Raw genomic sequence first — 17,960 nt, forward strand, 5'->3', positions numbered from 1 at the left:
TCATTTCTCTCCCTTAAGTCATCCTGTAAACTTAATCCAGGTTAACCGGGTTAGGTGGGATGTTTTGTCTTAAACCAAATTGACGCATGACCCTATCTGTCTAATGAATTTCGATTGTCGTGAAGCAAATTATAGGGACTGTTGCTTTGGCCACTGGCGGGACGTCAACCACAATCAATCGAGTAAGTTTGTTTTGAATGTAAGGCCTCCACAAGAACTGAAACAAAATTGTAGACATTAGTTTCTAAGTAGATATAGAAAAAAAAAAACAAAAATCTTTCAATTACCTTAATTATTACTTGTCTTATATGTATTTGATCAAATCTCAAGCAAAATTCACTAACTGAAATGGAATTAGGATTTGTCTAATGTGTTAGGTTCATCCACCTAAAAAGTGTATCAATCTCAAGTTAGTTAAAGTACATGGCAAGCAGAAGAAAAAAAATTAAGTTAAAAGTTAGCTTTTTACCTTCTGCAGACGGGAAAACCATCCCTACCAGCCACCTACTCATCACTTAGAGGCTTAAGTTGTGGAGCTATAGAAGTAATCCTCTCCCAAGCCCAACATTTTAACAAAATCATGCATCCACCAATATTTTCTTGGCTTAGGTGAATGCCATGATCTAGGCCACGATATAGACAGGCCAAAACTGCAGACCCCCAACTATAATTCCCAACTACATTCAAGTCAGCTAGCTTAAGTAGATACATCACATGTACCCTAGCTGCAGACGTGTCTAGCATTAAAATGCTTCCAATCAATGTTAGTATGTATACTCTCGCATATTGAGCAATAATATTATTGTTTGCCTATTGTAGAAGTTGTTGGAAAGTATTATTTAACCAAAAAATTCTAATTGAGTTTCCTTTTATCACCGTCGGTGATGGAATGACCCCAGATGTTCATGGAAGGTGGAGAATATGTCTTCCATTATAGTGGGACCGGTTACCACATCTTCATCTATCGATAGACCAAGGAGGACGACCACATCCTTTAGTGTCATAGTGGTCTCTCCATGGAGGAAGTGGAATGTGAGTTTCTGATCTCCACCTTTCTAATAAGGAAGTGATGAGAAGGTGGTTCACATCCATGTCTGGAATATACACGGTGTGTCCGAATCCAACCTATTAAATTACATTTTTGACACGTGGATCAATTAAGTCTTGGTTATTTAGAATCCAAACTCCAACTCGTTTGGGTCTAAGAACTTGTTCGTTCCCCTTTCCCATAAGTCCTTTATGATATGTTCGTGCTGAAGCCGGATCGAGGAAGGCGTCAATTTTGTCCCATGCTTAACGTGATAAGAAATAAGATTTCAAAGGGGAAAAAATTAACAAAAGTTAGACCATAAATATGGAAAATAAATGAAAAAAAAACAAAAATGTTAAATAAAGGTAACTAAATTACGTAAACCTTGAAAGTAGAAGCAACGAAGTAAGTGGAGAAGTCTTTCTAGAAAATGAATGCACAAGTGGGAAACTCTTTCTGCCAATTGAATGAGCAATGCAACAAACCAAAGTGATGAAATTGAACCAATGCTAACATTTTATTGACGTGAATCTTGGTGAATGTTGGTATCCAACTGCCCTCATTCAATTATTATTGAATGCATTCAAATTTTCGTTGAATGTGGTTGTAATGGCAGTCCAATAAAGCTTCAAAAGTTGCCACCTGTTTAGACCATTCCATGCAAATTTTAAACTATGCATGGCATAGGGAATAAAAGGAATCTCTGAATTCCACTATTTACCCTGATTCCTGTGGTAGTGAATAAAGCAGGTTGCTAGCAAAAGCAAATCCATGCGCGTGATGGTGTCAGTATTTTGGGGAAAGCGAAGTCGCTATGAATGCGGACGTTTCCCATTTGAAAGTCGTCATTAATGCACATGGTTTGTGGTTAAAGTCGCTAGGACATGCAACTATTTCAATTAATGGCAAACCAAAGCCGTCCAAATATGCACCAGTTTCATTAAAGCATCATAACTAAAGCCGCTTTCATTAAATACAACTTGTTTGAAATATTTTTAAAGTAAAGTCGTTGGCATTAATAACGATTTCTATGCAATAGTTAAATCTATTGGTAGTGTCTTCATTAAACCATGCACTGAAGTCACTAGTGTTGAAGACAATTTCTTTAAAATAATGAAAGCAAAGTTGTTGGCATTGATTACAGTTTTTGTGGCCTGTGTCTATGGTTTATGTGCACGAATAAGGGTTTCTGCATGCTTAATAAATTATTGCATGCACACTTATTTTGAATGGGCTATTTAATACTACGTTGATCAACACCTATTTCACTAACTTGTGCGAGTGTCATTCAGAATTTTCTTGGCTTAATATTATTAGTTATTTCTTCATCCAATTTGCACATAATGGTCGATCCCTCAAGTCAATATCCTGATATTCTTTCTGATTTTAGTGAAGAGAGATGGATACCACATGTGAAGTATATGAAAATAATTTTCAAGACTCACAATAGGATCAACCTCAGCAATATTCACAATGAAGTTCATGGGCACAAGTGCCTAACCAATACACAATCCCTACAACGGGTTGGGGCTCAACAAGTCACAATGGCTATCAAGTCACACCTCATTTGAAGCTTCAACTCTAGTGAGTGAACATTCAGTAAGTATCGACATGTCTTTCGACACAAAGGAGTCCATAATGTCATATATCAAGCAGTACCATATCGATAATGGTTATAGATTTGTGATTGTTGAGAGCAAATATGATAAATATATATGTCGATGTGTCGACTACAAAAAAGGTTGCCCATGGCATTTACGAGCTGCTTATAACAAGCAAAGTTTCAAGTGGGAAATAAGGAAAATTGACGGATCACACACGTGTTTATCAATCATGCAACCTGCAGTTCATGTCAATCTTGATTCCAACCAAATTGGTTCTATTGTGATGAACTCTGTAAAGGAAAATCCTTCTATACCTATCAAAAGTTTGGTAGCTTAAATAAAAACTCGTTTTGGATATTCAGTTTCATATGACAAAGCTTGGAATGGTAATCAAAAGGCGCTTCACTACAACAAATCATGTATATAACGATGTTTTTAATACCACGATTAATTAAAACTGTCGCTTTTCGCAGTATAATATGTCAGTTTGATAACTGCCATAATGTGCATGTAGAATATGGCGTTTCTAACCACCATCTTTTACATTGTCATATTATTATTTAAAATTGTGTCATTTTGAAATGCCACTTTATATAAAACATTATTTTTATAATTTTATGAAATTATTTCATGTCCCACTTTTGTCTCGGTACCCTCTTTTTTTTAGTAAAACTTTGTTCCCTCTCTTTTCTATTTCATTTTCCCACTCAACAATTTAATATTTTCTTAACTAAGATTACCTTTCCAAAGTCACTGACACCCAAATTACTCAAACCCAAATTACTTCACTCTCACAACGTTCACTCACCTCTTCGTTTCACCTCTTTCTCTTTTCTCCTTCATTTCACCTCTTTGTTTCACCTTTGTTTCACCTCTTTCTCCTTTCTCCTTCCTTCTCAATCTGTGTTTGCACCTCCATTTGTGCCTCAGTCCACGATTGCCTTCGTTCGCATACACATTAGCGCCTGCATTTGCTCGATTGGGTTCTTCAACCTCGTTCGGAAGGAGAAAGGTTCGATTGGGTCCTGTAACCACTCCTTTTCTGTTTCTGGTATGACATTCATCAAATTAGTGTTGCCTTTCTGAATTTACTCTTGCCTATTTTTAATTTGAGTGGCCAATTGTACGATTAGGGTTTTCTCTTTGATTCCTTCGTGCGGTGGACAACGCCAGTTCGACATCGAAGGCCAAGGAACTCGCACCCTTTGTCTCCCTCACACCGAAGCTTGAAGCCGATAGGCAGGTTTACAGGTCCGGTGTTAAATGAGAAAATTCTACAATATAGCTATTTGTGACACCATTAATTGTGTAATTAATTTTGTAGGCTTCTCTTCCTAAGAAATTTTAAATGAATTTCACAAATTTTGCAAGGTTATCTTTGGAATGGTGGTTGCTTTGCCAGTAACAATAATATACTACGTGATTCTTGGAATCTAAAACTTTTCTTGGAAAAACAACTTTGTATGTGTAGCATTTGAAGTAGTGTTAAATGAGAAAAAAGAATGCTATTGAAGAGAAGAATTGATATTGCGATTCTAAATACAGATTGTATCGTTGTGACCATCCAGATTCGGTTTTGAGATCAGGGGCATCGAGAAATTGGACACTTAGTGGTTCGCCGCGCAGAAGCCTATGTCTGGCACAAGACATATGAGAGGTATGTTGTTACAACAACAACACTTAAATTGGAGTTTTAGTTCTTTTAGTTGCTGTTTTGTTTAATTTGTTAACTACCAGATGGAAATTTATAGTTTCTATTATATCATTATTATTATGATGGTAAAATAAGTTTTGTTCTGCCAAAATATCTTGAAATTTAGGTTACTCTCTCTACTCCCTATAGAAATTTTATACTTGTTTTAGTCCTTACTTGAAGTGACATGGTTTTCTTTTAAGATAAATGCTAGCAACACATAACACACCCTTTTGATCATAATATATATTTTTGACTGAAATTTATTAACAAATACATTTTTTTTTTGTGGTTCTGCATACTAGTTATTTATGTTGGTACATTATTGATGTTGATGTTTGTAAGGTTCTGCAACAATTTTTTCTCTCTAATCGGATATTACATGGCATGAACTCCAATTTCATATATCATCGTTTAACATTTTCAATTTATAAGTTCCAATTAATGTATTTGATTTTTATAGATGAAGATGGAGTTAGTAAACATCTTAAGGTCAAGGTTAAGGATGCTCACAACTTGCCAAATGGATTACTTGTGGTCGTGAATTATGATGATAAATATAAACCAATTGGAGAAGCATCTGGTTTTCTTGCTGGAGTGTATGGGCAGCTAGCAACAAATTGTATATTGTTGCCCATAAGTTTTGAAAGGTGGTCATCTGTGCCAGATACTTACAAGGACAAAGTGTGGGAAAGTCTAAAGGTAATTAAACTCTCTATTGTTATTTCTTCTATTAAATATAAATTATAAATATTGACTAACATTTGAATTCTTTGCATGGTACTAGATGTATACTCTTATAAGGCTTTCTTATATTGTAGAGTAGTACTAATTGGTATTCACATGAGAATTGAGTTATGACAACATGCTTTTCTGTTGGTCTAAGTGGAAGCCATTAGGACCCCAACTGGGCCTAATAATGCCTAGAGGTTTTCTTTAGATAGGTCTTAACTCAATTAACCAAATATGTTCAAGATTTGATTTTGGGTTGTGCTGGACTAATCCATGAATTGATTTCATAATGGCACATCTACAGCATTCTGGATCATCTTTGCATTGTCATTTTTCTGCTGTAAAACTCTGCATCAGTTTTTGTCTGCAGTTACTGCATCTGCCTGAGTTCTTTCAACATATTCTTTTCCTATCCTCATTACATGATGCATTTGCATTACATTTGAAATATTTCTGCTTTGGTATTCGACTGTTGTAATATTCTGATGTACTGATGTCATGCACTGGTTCATAATGGCACATATGTAGCATTCTATATCATCTTTGCATTGTCATTTTTCTGTTGTAAAACTCTGTATCAGTTTTTGTCTACAGTAACTGCATCTGCATGAGTTATTTCAGCATATTCGTTTCCTTTCCTCATTGCAATGTCGCCATTTTGTTTCAAGTTTACTTTCACTAAGTTGACTTGAAATGCTGCCATTTTGTTTCAAGTTTACTTTCATCAATTAGCAACAACATTCATTTTTCCTAACTGCATTTTAGTCATGTACAATGGTGCATAAGCTTTGAAATTTCATCCACTATTTATCTTGATACAAGTTTTGAATTCTAATATGAACTGAATTGTGTTTGACGCTATTGAATTGCATTGTTTTTCTACTATCACAAATTGGTTTTATTGGCACCATTTAGGTTTCATGCAAGTTCTTCTTTTAAGATCATTTTGCATTCAATTTTAGCATGTTCATGGTCTCTAATAATTCCTCAAGTGTGCATAACATCTAGAGTTGCATACAATCTACATCTTTATTCATATTGCATTGGGATATGTTTCATTCCATTTTGAGTTTGGTCCATCATTCCATTCTAGATTCGATTCATCCTCCCTCCTATTAGGTCCCATGCATTGCATTCATTCTTGTCTTAATTTAGTTTCATCATGCATTTAGTTTCTCTTATGTACTGTGATTTTAACATTCATTTTTGATGTTTCTTTGTATTGTAAGATTGTGGTGCTCATATGAGCCCTTGAGCTTGTGCCACATAATTAGGGGATCAGGGGCATTGAGCACCCATTCTGACCATTCATAATGTTTGGGAGAACTTTATTCTCTGCATGAAATTCTAGCTATTTTTTCTAGCAGATAACTTTCCATGAAAAAGGTTTTTCCCAACTTTGGTGTAATTGTTAATGTTGTGATGGAGATAGAATAAATTGGAAACTAAAAATTGATAAATTAAAGTTGAATTAATATTCCTATTTTTATGCAAGAAAAAATTGATGAATTGATGTTGAAAAATCCGGAAACTGCATCTGAAATATCTCCAAATGATCTTATTGGTGTGATATTTGGAAAAGAACATCCAGGTCGGGTTAGAGAACTTTCGTATGGCGCGTGTTCTACTCTTGCTTTTCAACAATCAACTACAAGAATAAGAGGAATCAACTTTGCTTCACCTAATGCAGCTTCACCACATGACAAAGACAAGTTTGTGAAGATTGAAAATGAACTTGCAACTGTCAAGAACCAAGTGCAAACACTGCTTGCCTATATTGCTTTTAAAGAAGATGTTCCGGAACATGTTGCTGCAATGGTTGTTGGTTTGGTATGTCCATCTATTAATGAGGTATAATTTACATTAGTAAATTACTTAAACTTATTGTATGGATCTCATAATTTATTTCAATTTCACTTACTCATATATACTATATTATTTCTTCATTGCAGGCACTAGATATTGGAAGTGGTGTGCCATCTCCGCATGAAATACTAGGATCAAGTGGTGGAAGCAAAATACCTTAGACTTAAGAGTTTTAATGTTGTCTTTTTTTCTTAGATGCTTGAATATTTTGGTACTCTTAATGTTGTCTTTTTTTTTTTCCAAATGCTTGAATTGGTACTTTGGTGTAGTTATGTTATATTGACAATGAAACAATTTAGTTTATCAATTTCTATTTGATAATGCTATAATTTTTTATATATTTTAAATTATGATGAAAAAATAATTTTATCAAATTATGAAAGTATAAGAAATATTAAAAAAGAATAAATAATTAAATATTAAAATTACGTCACTTGATACATTTGATAATGATGTAATTAATCTCAGAATTAATTATAATTAATTAAATTGGTGACATTTAAAAATGTCATAATATAATGATAATAGTGTCAGTTTAAAGTGTCGTTTTTCACATTATATTTGTCATGCAGTAAAAATATTATGTCAGTTTTAACTGACGCTTTTTGCCTATTTAAACCGTCACTTTATACGTTGTATAAAATGACGGTTGTTGCGGTGGTTCATCTATAACCGCCATATTATACTTTGTGATGACAAAAATGACGACATTTTAGAAATCGTCACTCAAGTAAATAACGACAGTTAAAAATGACATAAATTACAAAAATAAATGTCAGTATTTACATGTTTTTTTGTAGTGCTTGCTAAGGAGTTTGGAGATTGGGAAAACTCTTACAATGAACTTCTCAAATGGTATCAAGCTGTACAAGAAAATAACCCTGACACAATAATTCAATGCACTAGACCTCCAGTAGTTGTAAGTGGTTAACCTGACCCTTCTTGCTATATTACAGAACGAGTATTTTGGTCTTTTGGACCATGCATCCAAGACTTTAATTATTGCAAGCCAGTTGTCCAAGTAGATGACACATTTCTCATAGAAAGATATCAAGGAACATTGCTAATAGCGCTAGCTCAAGATGGGTCACGTAATATATTCCCTTTGGCTTTCGTAATACTGGAAGGAGAAACAAAGGAAGCCTTAATCTGGTTTTTTCAACTCTTAAGGGAGCACGTCACACCACAATCAAATCTTTGCTTGTCGCGTCTATGTATACGTATTTTTTAAATATGCATGATATCATATTAGTAGGTAATGATAATGTAATGTTATTAAGTTAATATATAAAATAAAATTATATTTATTAAAAATAAAGTAAAATATATAAGAAAATATGAGAGAATAACTATTGATAAATAGAGAAAAAAAGAAGAAACAAATATAAACAATTTTATAAAAAAAAACATAAAAATAACGGTCAATTTTAAAAATTTAATAAATAATTATATTTTAAATGATAAAATAACTTAAACATTTAATTAAATGATAATAATTATAAGTGCAACTCAATATTATTTCAAAGTTTTAACTAAAATAACGTATAAAAATAACAAATAAAAACATAAAAAATAGAAATATTAAAATAACAATTTATGATAAAACATAACAGACCTTCCCAGAGTTATTCAAACCGAATAGCTGAATCCCTCATCGTCATTCTTTTCTTGGCATTCCTCTTCAAGCGTGCTTCCCCTTCTTCGTTCTTCTGCTCACTGTTTCTGCATCTGTTTTCTTCTCACATATCTGAAAGTCTCTGAAACATGTCTGGGGAAGAGGAAGAAAACGCCGCAGAGCTCAAAATTGGAGATGGTAATTAATTTCTTTTTATTTACAAATTTATTTTCTTATTTGAATCGTTTTGCTTGAAATTAATCTCTTGCCCTATAGAATCAGTGTGCTTTTCGCGTAGGGCTTGGGGTAGTGTTTTGCACTCTGTTACAGCTTTTCAAACCAACCCTTTATTGTAATTTGTAAACTTTTACTTTGTTCTTTGTAAATCTTCAGGTTGAATTGATGGAATGTTTGATGAGGTCTAGCATTGTGTTACGATACGTATATGAATTGGGTTAACCCTAAACCCTAAATTATAAGCATCAGTTGTTTTGGTGTGTAACTTTATGAAATTTTTAGTTTAGTCCCTGATTTTAGGAAACAACATTGACGAGAGTGAAAAAGGAAATGCCTTTTTGACCCAATTGTGGGTTGCGTGAAATTAGGGACTGAAGATCGACGCATAAAATTTAAGCATTAAAATGGGATTTTCTGTTCTGAATAATTTAATTTTAAATAAACGGCTTATTGATCAATGGTAAAATTTGATGCTGTTAACAAGAATGGCTTACCAAACTGCATCACTTGCTGGCTGGTTCTGCGGGGTTAGGGTAGAAGGCTGAATGGTCTGTGCTACTAGGGCATTTAGTAACACCACCGTGAACAAACTTAACTTATATGCTGAAGTCTATTAGGAAGTGAGTTTAAACCTAATCCATTCTCAAAAAACCCGCTCTAAGGTGACATTGTCTCATTTATGTGTAAATTGGTGTTATTTATAGTTGATGTGAGATCTTCAATACATAATATACCCAACATCTTATGAACATCTTATGTATGGAACTAGATATTTGTGGTGGTTTATGTGACATAATATACCCAACAAACCTAAGTTGGATATACTCTGATACTATATTAGAAAGTGAATTTTGACCTTATTTCTAGTTGATGTAGGATTTTAACAAAGACCAAGCCATTGGTGGTAGTTTCTCTATGATCAATCTCTTTTGTTATAATTTGCGCAATTTTTGGCTTTGATTATCCCCTGATTTTGAGTTATATTTTTTCTTGCCAATGCTGAGATAGTGACTAAACGTGAGGGCTTGTTGTTGTTACATCACCAGATCCAATGGTTCTGCTATGTATATGGTTTGATTGTATCATATCATACTTGAATGCTTGAACATGTTTTATGTTGGTATACATGTTTCCAGCTTTTTTATCTCACACTAATTGAATAGGTTTTTTTCTTCAGAGTTTTTGAAGGCAAAGTGCTTAATGAACTGTGAAGTTTCCTTGATTCTTGAGCACAAGTACGAGCAGCTTCAACAGACATCTGATGATCCCATGAATCAAGTTTCTCAGTGAGTTGAATACTTTATCAAGTTCATGGTTATTTGACACAAAGGTCCTGGAATAGTGTCTTTTTGTGATGCCCTCAAAATAATTAGTTTTCATGACAATTGGGTTGCAATTAATTCCTTCAAGATTTTATCTTTTATGACACAGTTGAAAAAATATGTTCCTCTTTGGTTTCCTTTAAATATTACATTAGTGTCATAAAACATATTGGCAAACATCGTGGTCCTAATTGAATTTTTTGCCTCAACTAGATTTGATATTGATAATGAGATGGAAGAGGAGCAAAGTAGTTGATCACCTAATGACTCTGATTCTTTTTCTCTGCTGTTTTAGGGTATTTGAAAAGTCATTGCAGTATGTGAAGCGATTCAGCCGCTATAAAAATCCAGATGCTGTTAGACAAGTTCGAGAGTATCCTCCAAAACTAAATTAAATGACCCATCAGTCATTTCTCTTTATCACTCGTTTAATTTTGGTCAAATCATGTAGATTCCTATATAAAAATATTGATCTAAGTTTCTTTCATATCATTATTGACTTTTTCATTGTCTATGTTTATGATTGATTAAATGACTATTGTATCTCATTTAGTACATCTTAGAAAGTTGGTCTATGTTAATTCCTCTTTTCTGGAATTAAATTCAAAGAAACTTGACATTTATTGCCTTAAGAATTTGATCTTAACTAACGTACAGAATACTTGCAAGATATCAATTGGCTGAGTTTGAGGTAATACAACTATTTCCTTCATGAATTCAGTTAGAGATGCAAGTGTTCACATTTTATATAAAAAAAATAGAGTTACCAGTTTCAGACAATACAATATATGATTTTTTTGTCAAAATGAATCTGTTGCAGTTGTGTGTCCTTGGCAACCTTTGCCCGGAAACTGTGGAGGAAGCTATTGCTATGGTTCCATCTATCAAGGTAAAATAATTTGCTTCTCCCTTTTTCTGTGTTAGGTAGGATTTTCTTTTTGAGAGTATGCAAAGTTTAAGTGCTTTCCATTCTCCCTTTGATGCTAGTTAGAATGAAGGAGATAGTGGATTAAATAAAAGCAAAATATGATATATGTTTTTCTATAATTTTCTGCTTTTATAACTGATAAAATTCAGTTTAGACAAGTAAATTTTGAAACACCAGTAAGGGTGTAAAGTAATTTAGTTTACAGAACACCTTGAAGTTACACAGACAAAGTAAATACTGATAATTGAAGGATTATAGTACATATTCGAGGTGAAGTTTAAATTACCTTCATTTTCTCCGCATCCTTGTTATGTGACAAAGAAGGATGTAGAGGATTTAATAAGGGCAAATATGATATTTTTATGTAAGTTTATGTTGTTATTGGTAAAATTCAATTTTCCAACCAAAGTTTGAAATATCAGTGATATTGAACAAGAACAAATATAAGTTTTGCTTTTTTATAAATTTTCTGTTCTTCTGATTGTTAAAATTCAGTTCTGACATGCAAAGTTTGAAACACGAGAAAGGGTATAAAGTAATTTAGTTTCCAAAGCACCCGTACTGAAAGAAAAGTAAATGCAGTAAATGCTGATAGTTGAAGGATTTTGGTACATTAGCTAGAGATCTTGTATTTTTTTTTTCTTTCTTAAAACTCCCTCTGAAACAATTCTCTTCATTTATTCACCCTCTAAGCATGACATATTGGTTACGTAGTTCCCGTCATTTACTGGAACCTCACCAGCTTATAATCTGCTACGTTGTTACTTTGAAATATTATTCATGCCCTATTGGGTTCTGTGTAGCTGCTAATAAGCAAGTTATATTTTTGCATAATATATCTGAATAGTAAACGTAACTGCCATTAAATCATTTACGTTAATTTCTTCTGATTTTTTACCTGCAGACAAGAGGACGGGCTCAGGATGATGAAGCAATTGAGAAAATGTTGAATGACTTGTCATTGATTAAGAAATTTGAATAGAAATTTCTTAAAGTGGGAGTATGATACAACGTAACTTATACCATATCACGTCGCCTGATGCAAGCAAAACATTCTCGTGGTTTGTATTACAGAAACCCTGGATAATCTAGTTTTCTGTGACTATCTAAGAAGGATTTTGACACATGCACTGGTGTATGAAAGTGGCTTGTGTGGTTAGTGTGTTGCTATAGCCTTCTTTTTATTGAGACTTGATGTAAGTCTTGGTTCCTACGAATGTACATGTCCTAGAGTTAATAGTCGTCGTTACTGAACAAATTTTGGCATTTGTTAAGAGTGCTCAAACCCAAAAGTCTTTGCAATGCCTTTATTTTGGTTAATATGCGTTACCTTTTAAACATAGTCTATTAGGTAATTTTTACCATAACATGAAGGAATGAAGATTGTCGGTGAAGAAAATAATGAAAATGTAAGCCATAGGAAATTTGGTCACCACCTGCTTAAGGTCCACTCTGTTGTGTTAAGATTCAAGGGATTATGAGAAGATTTTTTAAGAAGGTGAAACTAAAAAGGTATTAGAAGGAAGATTGAATGCCTTTTAGAACTCCAGAAATCAGTCTATGGAATGTAAAAAACCAGGATAAAAAACAGGGGAAGTATAGAGTTAGTATTTGGAGGTCCAACTGAAAATCCTAATTAGGTGAGAGGACCTGACAGACATGAACTCCAAGTAGTTTCTTACAAAAGGATTGTGAGAAGAGTTTCTTACTTTTCATGGGGATGAGAAGGTGGTGATGGCTCTGGCAAATATCTTATCTATCATTAAGCTATATATCAGGAAGGAGTTCTAGGTCTCTCAAGGAGGGATTTACTTATGTAAGAGATTTCATGAGAGTTATCCAGAAAAATTGAATGATTGATGTAACAAATTGTGTCACTAAGGGAAAGGAGGGGAGTTAGTAGGAAGATAAGGAATATGAGGGAGTAAAGAACAATCAATGATCATGGCGTCTCAAAGACCACATGTTCCTATTTTCAGTTTCAGTCTTTGTCTTGCATTGAATATATACCACAGATATTGATATCCAACTATACCAGTATCTATAGACGAATAACGTAGTGGACTTGGTTGATTGAGTGTTTAAATTCATTTTTCATCATGCAATGATGCTCTTCTAGAGAACTTGGAAGTTAATCCTCACTTGGTTCATGCTAAGATTCACACCCATCACAAAAAACAACCCTCATTCTTGAATATGTTCTCTTAATTAATAGTAAAATTGAATATTATATGTAAAGGGAACAAAGACAGATCAAGAAAGAATCTCTGATGAGTTTCTAACTAATGGTATTTATAACCTGGTGGTACTTTTCCATTCCAATAAAGTGAAATCCATTGAAATTATTCTCTTAATCATTTAAGGTAAATGATGTTTCTGTCAAATGATGTTACTAAAAAGTTCTTCTCTATTAGCATAGTTTATTAGCTTCTTTTTTTTTTCTTTTTCTGTTAGAGTTTTTTTTTGCTTTACCTTGTATAAATATACGGGGTTTCTCCTTGCACCTTCGATAGATTCTTCTGTAATCTCTGCATTGATTACATTTATGTCCGTACCAACTAAAGTAGGTGAGGTAATTAAAATACTTATGGGTTAAGTATGTTTTTAGTCCCTTAACATTGGTTCAAAATTGGAATTCGTCCTTGGTCGAAACTTTGATAAATTTTGGTCCCTAAACTTTAAAAATGAATGAATATAATCCTTTTAACCCAATTTTGTTAACTCATTTTTAAGTTTCAAACGCATTTTTCAGTAAATATTGGAGTTGTTTACGCTGTTTGACACATTCTCGACTCAATTTTTACTGAGAAATGCGTTCGAAATGTAAAAAATAGTTAACAAAATTGGGTTAAAAGGATTATATTCATTCATTTTTAAAGTTTAGGGACCAAAATTTATCAAAGTTTTGAACAGGGACGAATTCCAATTTTAAGTCAAAGTTTAGGGACTAAAAACATACTTAACCCAATACTTATTATCCTCAAATAATTTTTAAGTGAAATCCTGCACCTCCAAAGTTTTTCCGTTTGAAAAAACACTCCAACCTCCAGAGCTTTCATGTTTTGAAAAAACACTCAAACCTCTATTCACCAACATTTCTAATGGCGTTTTTTTATTTTCTAAACGTTTTGACTATGCACACGAGCAACAATGAACAAAAAGAAATAACAACAGAAAGATATCGAATGACCAAATCTGTAAGTATAGGATATAAAAGAATTATTGGATGTTGACATCCGCAATGCAAATCACTATACTAGATGTTGATATTTGCAACAAACAAAAAATTCCAAAACAAAAGCATTATCGAATGTTGACTTTCGCATTATAAACGGTTGAAAAAAAAATTCACACATGCTAAAAGAATATGCAATGTAACTCACTGTGGTGTTTTTCATTGATGGAGAATGGGTTATTATATAGCCAATTACAAACAAAATATTAACAAACCAAACTAAATCTTAAATACTCCAACTAACTTAAATCTAATTCACCCAATATAAAATATCCTGTCACTTTGCTAAATAAAAAACAACTCCATAATCTAAATATTATCTAACACAATTAAAGATTATCAAACAAAACTCCCCCATAATCTTAAATTTTCTTTTCTCTCGTTCCGAACAATCTTCTATCTCCATAACCGACTTGCTTTTCTCTTTAACGACTTGATATTCTTTTTGACCGACTTCATCTTAACCTTGGCTAACTTACCCTTTACTGGGTTCTTTATTATCTTTGTGTCTGACTTGCCATTAACCGGGTTCCTCTGAATGGGCCGAGCTCTCTTTAAGAGATCGGAAAATTTCCACTCCTTCACACCAAACTTATCATTCATTCCAAGTCGCCACTTCTCATCTTGCACATCTAGTACAACTCTTAGATTCTTCTCGGCACGCAACTGCTCTTGCAAACTTAACACTTCTTGTTCAAGATCCGAGCTATCCACCCTCCACGAGCTATCCGAGCTATCCACACGTCTTGACGACCTCTCCATGCTACTGGACTGATTTATGACACTCAACCTTCTTGCTAGCTTCTCCACTTGTTTGTGCTCATCCCCCGAGCTACATCTCATCAACAACAACACTGCTTCTTCTTCAACTAGATTGGTTGCCTCTTCTCTTTTTGATCGCACTGCTTTAATTTGCTTACTTGTCTCTTTCTTCACCATGTCGTTCCAAACGGATCCCACACCATTCCGAACAGATCTTGCATCGCCTTCATTGTCCACACGTTTCAAACATCTTTTCTGCAGGATGCTAAACTTCAATTTGTACATCCAATTTTTCTTCTTTTCTACCCGGGTTGCTAGTCGATCATGCTTATCCTTCAAGTACAATACCTAGTTCTTTATCAAAATTGAGTTTCCTTTCTCCACTATCTGACCTATGCTCAAAATATTACTTTTCAGCTCAAGAACATAGTACACATCCCTGATTTCTCCAACCCGTCCATCCTTATACATGTGCCGGATTGTTCCACGCCCTTTTATCACCATCTTGGAATCATCTCCACATGACACTAATTCGGCCTCCACCTTGGTGAGTTCGTTGAAGAAACTCTCATCTCCACACATGTGATTGCTCGCTCTAGTATCCAGATACCAAACCGAGTTTAAATAACCTGGACTAAGCTCGTCAGTGATCTCTTTTCCTTCACACGGCCTGAATGCCACTCAGCTTTCGATTCACCGCTCCTGAGTTCAACATTTGAGTTTTGCATCATCATTAAAATCCCTATCTCTTCCTCGTCATCTTCCTCTATAAGAATATTTTTCTCCTTTTTTTTTTCCGATTAACAATATTTTGCTATATGACCAACCTTGCCACAGTTGTAGCAATTTGCCGATTTGCATTCTCTTGCATAATGGCCGTACTTGCCACACCCAAAACATTCCACTTCTGACTTGGACCAATCTTCTTGGCCCCTTTCTTAACCACGACCATGCCAATTCTGCTGCCTGATCTGACCTGTGCTCTCTTCAACTTCATCTTGGTCACGTCCACCTCGACCTTGTCTACCTCGACTTCGGCTACCTCGTCATTTGCCTCTAAGACCTCAGCTCTGAGTATTTCGAGTTTCATTCAAAAAAAGTTACGCCTGTAGTGCTTGATCACGCGGTTCGTGCTTCTTTCCTCTCCTTTGTTCATGGGCCTCCAATGACCCGACAAGTTTTTCCACTAAGAGAACTGACAGGTCCTCCGAATCCTCGATGGCGCATACAATGCTCTCGAAATCATCTATTAGTGATCTTAGGATTTTCTCCACAACCCGGCTTGCTGGGATTGGCTCTCCATTCCTGCCGTGTTGGTTGGCCACCTTCTCTACCCGAGTTATGTACTCGGTTACCTGCTCTTTATCTTCCATCTTCAGCCTTTCAAACTCTCCTATAAGAGCTTGAAGTCGGACTTGTCTAACCCAGTTGTTCCCTCTGTATGCAAGCTCCAAAATATCCCATGCTTCCTTTGAAGATGCAACGTTTGCAATCTTCTCGAAGCCTGACTCATCCACAACATTGTACAAAAAATACAAAGTTGATTTGTCTTTCACTCCCGTTTTCTTTAACGCGGTAATCTGGGCCACCATCTGATTTGCGTCCTCTGCGGGTTCTTCATATCCGCTCTCCACTATATCCCAAATGTCTTGAGATCCCATAAGGGTCTTCATCTGCAAACACCAATTACATAATTGGTTTTCTTCGTTAATTGTGGCACCGTCATACCATTCACAACTTTTGCCATCTCTCCTCTATTTTTTTCTCCCAAAGCACTCAAGCGCACACCTTTTTTTTTCTCACTGTTTCACTATCTCTTCCTTTTTTTTCTCACTCTCTCTCTGTTTCCTTTTCACTCGGTACTAAGAGCATAAAGTTCTGATACCATTTTGTTAGAAAAAACTCACACATACTAAAAGAATATGCAATGTAACTCACTGTGGTGTTTTTCATTGATGGAGAATGAACTATTATATAGCCAATTACAAACCAAATATTAACAAACCAAACTAAATCTTAATCTAATCTAATCTTATCTAATATCCCATATTATCAAACTAAATCTTAAATACTCCAACTAACTAAAATAACAACTAACTTAAATCTAATTCACCCAATATAAAATATCCTATCACTTTGCTAAATAAAAACAACTCCATAATCTAAAACATAATCTAAATATTATCTAACAAAATTAAAGATTATCTAACAAAATTAAAGATTATTCAACATAAACCAGTATACCAAATGTCTACATCTGCAAAACATAAAATTAAAAAAAAAAAGGTCACTGGATGTCCATATCCACAACACCACCTACATATCGGATGTCAACATCTGCAACACAAATATTTTTTATAAAAATAGTTTTCAGATGTCGACATCTGCAACACAAAAATACTATATTGGATGTCGACATTCGTAATAAAAAAAATTATAGAAAATGGGTTTACGGATGTCGACAATCACAACACAAACCGTTATATCAGATGTTGACATCTGTTTTACTTGAAACTTCGTAGAAGAAACTCACTCTGGAAATCAAAAAGACATTGAAACGAAATTGATGTGGATCTACATGTAAACCAATAGTGCAAAGTAAAATTACATCTAAGTAAATATGAGTAAGTGTTGCGAATAGATAAACTAAATTGATAAGGAGAAGAAGAGTTGCTATGTTGAGGATGTGGAGAAAAAAAGAAAATCACGTTCTTGGTTGGATTTGGAGAGAAGAAAAAAGTTTGGCCAAATGAGTATAAAAAGGGGACTTGCGGATCTCACACTTGCAACACACACAATTAGGTCAAATTGGGGTGTTAGTGCATTAAATGGGTAGGGCTGTTGCATTAAATAGGAGAGAGAAAATTTGTTTTTAATATATAGGTATAATTAATCACAACATACCCACTTTTGTGTGAATGTGTCTAAATGGTACC

At 34.2% G+C, this 17,960-nt stretch overlaps 1 protein-coding gene across 1 annotated transcript; it reads left to right on the forward strand.

The window, feature by feature from the left end:
• The first annotated feature begins 8,535 nt into the window (after positions 1–8,535).
• On the forward strand, positions 8,536–12,333 carry LOC114166234 (DNA-directed RNA polymerase II subunit 4). The gene is made up of 6 exons (XM_028050940.1): positions 8,536–8,738; positions 9,955–10,063; positions 10,395–10,472; positions 10,757–10,790; positions 10,920–10,988; positions 11,932–12,333. The coding sequence occupies exons 1-6, from the start codon at positions 8,690–8,692 to the stop codon at positions 12,007–12,009; spliced, it is 417 nt and encodes a 138-aa protein (XP_027906741.1). The 5' UTR covers positions 8,536–8,689; the 3' UTR covers positions 12,010–12,333.
• Positions 12,334–17,960: the final 5,627 nt, after the last annotated feature.

The sequence above is a fragment of the Vigna unguiculata genome, chromosome 10 (assembly GCF_004118075.2).
Source record: "Vigna unguiculata cultivar IT97K-499-35 chromosome 10, ASM411807v1, whole genome shotgun sequence".
Taxonomy (NCBI): domain Eukaryota; kingdom Viridiplantae; phylum Streptophyta; class Magnoliopsida; order Fabales; family Fabaceae; genus Vigna; species Vigna unguiculata.